Source organism: Neltuma alba, unplaced genomic scaffold, assembly GCF_004799145.2.
Source record: "Neltuma alba isolate B1F8T4 unplaced genomic scaffold, ASM479914v2 tig00005403_pilon, whole genome shotgun sequence".
Lineage (NCBI taxonomy): Eukaryota > Viridiplantae > Streptophyta > Magnoliopsida > Fabales > Fabaceae > Neltuma > Neltuma alba.
Window position 1 is genome coordinate 15,886 of NW_021634097.1, and position 7,428 is coordinate 23,313.

The 7,428-nt window shown below is 37.1% G+C and overlaps 1 protein-coding gene across 2 annotated transcripts; it reads left to right on the forward strand.

Annotated features, from left to right (window-relative positions):
* Positions 1-1,613: 1,613 nt before the first annotated feature.
* LOC114747683 (uncharacterized) lies at positions 1,614-5,525 on the forward strand. Of its 2 annotated transcripts, none has more exons than XM_028936031.1 (4): positions 1,614-1,871; positions 2,978-3,053; positions 4,148-4,283; positions 5,149-5,525. In XM_028936031.1, the coding sequence occupies exons 1-4, from the start codon at positions 1,720-1,722 to the stop codon at positions 5,226-5,228; spliced, it is 444 nt and encodes a 147-aa protein (XP_028791864.1). In that variant the 5' UTR covers positions 1,614-1,719; the 3' UTR covers positions 5,229-5,525. The 2 variants fall into 2 exon arrangements, with proteins under 2 accessions (XP_028791864.1, XP_028791863.1); XM_028936030.1 differs by having other exon boundaries at positions 1,617-1,876; positions 2,983-3,053.
* The last annotated feature ends 1,903 nt before the right edge of the window (positions 5,526-7,428 follow it).

The following is a 7,428-nucleotide window of genomic DNA, read 5'->3' on the forward strand; positions in this document are numbered from 1 at the left end:
CTTCTTAGTTTTTCTTTTTAATTTTGGGCTTAAACTCTCTTTAATTATTAGGCCATGGCTGCACTAAATTTTTGGGGTTTCTTAGCCCAATATAATGTGTTGTTGGCTGGCAATGATGAAAGAAAAATACAAGCAACCAAAAGGTACCTTGATCGAAGATTCTGTGTCAAAGACCTAAGAAGGCTAAAATAATTTGTCGGTATTGAAGTGGCACGTTCACCACAGGGTATTGTCTTGAGCTAATGGAAATACAGTCTAGATATCTTGAGGGAAACAAATATGATGAACTACAAATAAAGCCTAATTCCCATAGAATAGCACTATAAGTTGCAAAGTAATGAAGGTAACCCTAATGTGGATGCCTCATGTTACCAGTGTTTGGTTGGGAAACTTCAATACTTAACTGTGACGCGTCCGGATATAGTATATGCCGTCAACATATTGAGTCAGTACGCATCTTCACCAAAGCACCCACACATGGTGGCAGTGGAGAGAATATTACGTTACTTGTAGAGTACTCCAGGATAGGGCACAGTGCTTCGAGCTAAACGTACCTTAGAGCTTAAGGCATACTGTGACGCAAACTGGGTTGGTTGCCCTGAGACTCGTCGCTCTTGTAGTGGCTATTTCATGACTTTGGGAGGATCACCAGTGTCATGGAGAACAACGAAACAGAATATTGTGGCAAGGTCCTCAGCTAAGGTAGAATATCGGGCAATGGCACATGCTGTAAGTGAAGTGATGTGGTTAAGGTGGTTACTTACAGAATTGAGGGCACCATAGAAAGGAGCGACCTCACTTTATTGCAATAACCAAGCTGCAATACACATAGCCATGAATCCTATCTTTCATGAGCAAACCAAGCATGTCGAGATGGATTGCTACTTTGTGAGAGAAAGATACTAGTATGGGGAGATCATGCCATGTAAGATTTGGACACAAGATCAGTCTGCAGACATGTTTACAAAGGCTCTTGGAAAAGACAGACTTAAGATGCTCACAAGCAAGTTGGGCATTATGGATCTACATGCACCAACTTGAGGGGGAGTGTTAGAGATCAAGATATATCCGAAATATTATATTACTAGGTACGTAGAGATTTGTAATTGTAAATATATGATAGAATCATATATCATATATTAGATATACATTATGATCATATATTAAATAGTTGACGATGACGTAGGATCCAAATTGATTCGACAGCGATACTGTATAGCTGTTTACTCATGTATATATACACATTGCATATGATAATAAAAAAAACTTCCGCGTCAAACTTTCTCAAGGTCAAGAAACTCACTAGACACGATATCCTCGGAGGGGAAAGAGGAACCAATGTTCACTAAACAACGGGGACATTAACCCTTCCTTGGCATGCCAGATGTCACAAGGAATGACAAACTCGGTTCTTGGATGAAGGCAATTAAAACGTTTAGACAGTGACTCATGAAAGTTGAGATGGGAAAAAACATTTACATTAAAAATCTTTTTAAAATAAATAAATTCGAACTATTTAAATGTTGATTTGATCGTGGAGGAAAAACGCGAGGAAGGGGAAGAGATGAGAATCCCGTCAATCCATTTCCCAATTTTCTTGCGTTAGATGAAATAGGCAGACTTGAAGTCGCCTCCCGGGCCCCACCCACATCCCCGGCGTGAATATAGGAAATTTTTTATGAAAACCCTTTCCACCGTCTCTACACTGACACGCAGAAAATGGAGTTTCAGCAATGGTGGAGAATGAGGTTCTCCTTCAGGAACGCAACAATACTCGTGTGTTTCTTTAACGTAGTTGTTGCCCTTTTCTTGATTCAAGGCTTCATCGCTTCCACCTACACCCGAAATAAACTCTCCCGCACACACTCCGATTTTGGTTGGTCATCTTCACTCTTGTTATCTGTGTTATTCGGTTTTCTTTTAGGTGATTATTGCTTAGCACTAGCAGTCATTTTTTTTCCCCCTTCGGGGAATCGATTTAGGTTAGGATTGGAGAAGATTTTATTTTTTCCATTAATTTTTTCCCTATGATTTTGGCAATCTATTCGGTGGATTGTGGTGATATTCTTTTCATTTCTTTTCTTCTTGGGTGCCTGGCAGTACTTTGATTTGATTGTGAGATGCCTTTGTATTTAATTATTGTTAGATCCTTGAGTTTGGGTCGGGTTGCATTGGCCATAAAAAGTACTGATGCTATGGTTAGAATCTAGAAATTTCGGGCAAAATTTGTGTTTTCGTACAATTCACAATCACAATTAGTTGTTAGTGTTGCTCAATATTTTCTGATTTCATCTTTGTGGCTCTTCTAGTGATGAAAGTTAAACTTGCGGCTGGTGCCTGAATATAATACAGCTCGCGTTTATATTTTGTGATATAACAAACAATAGTTTGTTTGTTACTTGAAATCAATAAAGTTTTTAAAACAATTTCAAATAGTTGAAGTTGTTATGTGATCATAAGGATGTATCAATCTACTCATAGGTGTGAGGCTGTGTGTTCATTCCTTTTCTATTGCTGCAAACAGATACACCAGACTGCCCTATTTACTTCACATCTTCAAACGTTTATCCAAACCCTCGAATGAATAATCAGGAGGTTTTGTGAATTTAGAAAAAAAAACTTGAAATCCTGTTGGCTTCTGATTTCAGATTTGTTTGTTTTAATCCATCTGGAACTTTGGATCGTTTAAAGCAACTAAGGCTCTAATCTTTACACTGCATGGAGCTTGATAGAATGTCTGGCCTTCTGCCTGACTTGTAAATCTTTCCAAAGCTATGTAAAATGGCATAGGAATCTTAATATCCAACCTTAAAGCTACATGGAAATAAGATAACTCGTTAAAATTGTAGTTTTGAATTTTGTACAGAAATAAATGGCATATTATATCAGCAAATTGGTTCTCCTTTCGGCATGCCTATGGCAGATTGATGTTCTCATACTGAAATGGCTGCTGAATTGACTGCATGATATGTTGAATTTCAGATCAACTAGGTTATATCAAGCAATCTGAAGAGGTTCGTCTTGCCATGCTACCATTGGAGCTGATAAAAAGAGTGAGTTTGAAGTTGTGGTTTTCATTCACTGTATACATTTTGTTTCTTGATTATGACCTGTATATGCCTAAAAGAAATGGCCAAAGGATTCTGAGAGAAATATTTTTCCTTTTGCTGGAAAAATGATAGTTTATTTTGAAGATTTTGGTGTGATGCAATGAATTTGATGTGTTCCCATTCATTTACCATACAAGTGTCGATTTTCAAGCTTGCTAGAAAGCTTCATCATTGCACTCATCTTGCAATGTAATTATTGTCCAGTTTCGCAGTGGCAGTCTATAATTAAATATGATTTGAGTTGTAATGTCTTAAAATTGATTTCTAGCACACTGCTGGGTTTCAAATTAACTTCTACATGTTATAACTTGATTATGATATCATTTGATGGAAAATATACATAAGCTTGAAAAAGCGAATGTTCTCAGATGGCGTACTATGGAAATATCTTGTGGTGCCAATTTGTCGCCTTAAATAGCTCAGAGCAACTAATTTTCCTCCTGGTATAATCTGATCATAGGGAAAAAAAGATTCAGAACTTCAGTTCTGGAGCTGCTACGAAATGAACATACATCGTGATCATTGATGCGTTGCATCTCCATATATGCAATTAGATGTACAAGATCTCCTCACTTTCCTAATATCACCAAGCGTTTGTTTTGACTTAAAAGTTAAATATGACATGGAAAATTAGACTGTAGCCATGAAGTACTGGAACTGAAAACTAGGTACAAACTTTGCCTCTTGTTGTTTCTTCAGTAGGTCTAGAAACTCAAAATCAATTATCCACCCATTGTATTGCCTAATTTGCCTTGAAAATGCAGTAGCACTGGTACCTGGTCAAGTTGGCAAAGTTTGCATGCATATCCATTTGAAGCATTAACTTATTTTAACAGCAAAGAAGCTTATTAAACTCTTGGGCGGATCATAGCAGAATGTGTAATTATTCCAGCATTTGTTTTCTTCTGCTTGTCTTTTGTTGAAGAGGCTGGGTGGGACCTGAACCTGATATCCATAATGTCAAAAGGTTACAGAAACATCTTAGAATTTATAACTTGGAATAAATTCCCCACGTATAAGAATTATTTTCATTCCAGGTGAAGGAGATTGAGCAAGAAACATACACGGGACTGGAAAAAGTCCAGCAGAAAGACACTAAGCAGACTGCTGCAGTTGATCTTTCAAAAAGGTTGAAGGATTTTCGTTCCCTTAATGATGCTGCCAGCTTGAAAGGTGACTGTCTTTCACCCTACGCTCATAGATGAGTAATTCAATCATTACCCTTTCTCCCTCCTTTGTGCTCAATGATGAGTAACAAACACAAAGTTCACATTGCTCATTTCACCATTGTCCGATGGTGGGCAGTTCTGTCATGGATCAATTATTTCATTATGCTCAGATCATCTCTGAGAATGCTCTAATTAGAAGCCGTATTTGAAGAAACAGTTCATCTCTGAGCTCACGAGGAGTGTGTTTATTCTTTTGATGTTTATTGTGTTTGTTGGTCATCTGCTAACATTGTTGATTTTCAGTTACCACATATTCATTTCTCCCCGGCAAAGAGAAAGCTACCGCCTCTTTCATCTTCGCCTTTCTAGGCTAAATTAATGTGTTACACTTGCAAACTCCCAAAGCCTATCAAGCCCCAAAGCTGCACTATATATGACCTGTTCCCCGCATCACTACTTTGCAACCTTTTGTCCCCTGTTTTTGCCCGTTTTGTCTTCTTGAATCTCATAATATGTCCTGCCAGAAGGCCTGAATCTCCTCAGTGATTGGAAGCTGTAAGGAGAGAGAAAGGTGAGGGCCACCTGTTAGTATGGATCCCTCCTCCCCCCTCTCTTTACTATTTCATCCAGTCACTGGCGGGGATTTAACCTCAAATTTTGTTCAAGGGCACCCTGAACTTTCCATAATGTTGTTTCTAAGAAGGAAAACACATTAAAAATTTAATTTATAATAGAGTATCCTAAAACTTGCTCTGCGGAGCACATGTGTTGGTCCAATTGAATCCCGCAGAGATACCTGAAGCTACCCAGAACTTATTTATCAGATTAGGCTTTAATTCTTCTTTGGCTCTTATGCCTGTCATTGTCAGCTCTGGAAGAATGGCGGAAGCGGAAGATGGAGAGAGCCAGACAAAGACAACTGGAGAAAAACGGAGCAGCCTCCTCCTAAGCTTGATGTGTGATGGAACATTGCTCAGCTAGCCCAGTTTTGGACTGAGCTGTTTCCTTTTTCAATGGTTCGCTTCATTTCAGGTGTATTATATAATGGCTGCAGATGTAAATTAGTGTGTAATGCATACGAATAAACACTATAATCCCAGTGAAAACATCATTTTCTGGCCCTCTTCATTTACTAAAAGAAAAAGTAACTTCACTCCGGCATTGAGATTATTGTAAGTTAGTAACTTTCGCTCAAGACCATAATGTTAGTTTCAAGACAAAATTACCGAGTTTTATTATTATTTGCTCTTTTGTTTCTCTATGCCTTTAAGTTTATAGTTGAGGAACCTTCAATACATCCTCTTACTGAGTACAAATTTACGCCATCCACCTCCAGCCCCAATTTAAGCCTTCTGAATTGATCCTTACAATCATCTCTGTCACCTGTGGATAACCCCTGCACATGATCCGCGGACAAAAACAAAAATTCATACTTGGATTTGAGATGGACTAACCTATTGTGTATTACATAAGGCTTGGTAAGTTACGTTATTCTTCTCACCAAAACAAAACAAAAAAACGAAAAAGTTACGTTATTCTTAATTTTAAAATATGCGATGTTAAAGATTTTATATTTGATGGTCAGAGCGCGTGATCAAGATTTGTTAATATAAAGGTCACAGGGTCATAACAATGCGCAAGAGAAACAAATCAAGTTCTCATGGATACTTCTTGAAAATTATATCTACACGTCTGATTTGAGCTTTTGCAGATTTTTTATAGTGCAAAGTTCAAAAAATAAACCACGTTTTTCATAATTTTTAAATAGGAAAACTAAAAAGAAACAATGAAAATGGCAAAATCTCCTCATGAATTTTTATAAAAATTTATTGTTATTTGCAAATTAATTCCTGTCAAAACAAATTAGAATGTCGTTACGATTCCTAATATAAAATTTTATAATTCAGTCATTTGCAATTTTTCCTTTTAAATAATATTGATAAAAATCACATTTCATACGAAAAATTGTGAAAAAAAAATTCTAAAAATTGAAAAAATTACACATAGGAATCCGTTTACAAAAATTGTCAAAACCAATACTAATGTTGTAATGGATCTCTATTTGTATTCTTTTTTACTTTGGCAGTCTTTTTTTACGATTTTCCCTATTTCATATTAATATTCATGACACAACAAATGAATTAGCTTCTTGAGAAAGAGGCCAAGCCAAGTTTGACCTAAGCAGACTATTTTCTGTTCAGAGGATCAAATAGCCCCAACAGATGTGGGAGAAACTATGAAAAGGGCTAGACAAACACCTGAGAAGTAGAAGAAAAAGTAAAATGACCAAAATGGGCATAGTTACAGTATTCTTTTGTTTAACATTATAATTTTGCATTTGACATTTTGAAGATACCTTCCAAACCCATATAATAACACAATAATGGGTCTGTTGAGCTGGGTTGAGCAACAAGGTCTGTTTGGGAGAGCTTAATTCCTATTGGGCTTATTTAATTTTTAGGCTACTGAATGCTCAATGGAAATAAGTTCCTGACAGGAGCTTATCAATTATTTGAGAAGAGCTTTAATCAAATTTTAGCCGTTGTGCGTGTCAAGAGCTTATCAATTTTTTTTGGGAAAATGATATTGAGGTCCCATGCAACACAAAATACTACAAAAAGGTCCCAGGAAATTTGATAATGATTCTGAAGTCCCAAAGGGACTTCAGTGCAATTTGATGAATTGCAAAATGACGCCTCTGCCCCTGGTGAAATGCCCTGTTTTTCAGTCTGAAAATGAACACTCTGTACGCAGGAAGCAAGAGAGAAAAAACCCAAACTTCATTCTGCTTCTTCCCCCATTCCCATCTGAAAATCTCATCCACTCTATTAATGTCAATCATTGGCAAAAATCGCTTGTGTTTTTGGTTTGGTGTGTGTTTGGTCATTCAAGTTGGGGTTTTATTATAGGTAGGTAGGGTGATTATGGGTGTTCTGTTTCTGAGTATATTGTGGGTGGATTGAAGGTGGGCTTGCTCTGTCTGGGCATAGTTCAGGGGGAACTGATTAGAAAAATGAAGGTTGGTGTGATTAGAAACCCTTACTGCGAAATAGGAAAATATGTTGTCAATAGGGTCGCGACAGTTGTCAATAGAGCTCCTTGACTTGTCAATAGTAACAGCATTGTACAAATTTACATTAACTGATTTT

Coding starts and splice junctions, on each gene's coding strand:
- LOC114747683 (XM_028936031.1), top strand. CDS start 1,720: ATGGAGTTTCAGCAATGGTGGAGAATGAGGTTCTCCTTCAGGAACGCA. Junction 1,872..2,977: donor CTCTCCCGCACACACTCCGA/TTTTGGTTGGTC, acceptor GATATGTTGAAT/TTCAGATCAACTAGGTTATA. Junction 3,054..4,147: donor CATTGGAGCTGATAAAAAGA/GTGAGTTTGAAG, acceptor TTTTCATTCCAG/GTGAAGGAGATTGAGCAAGA.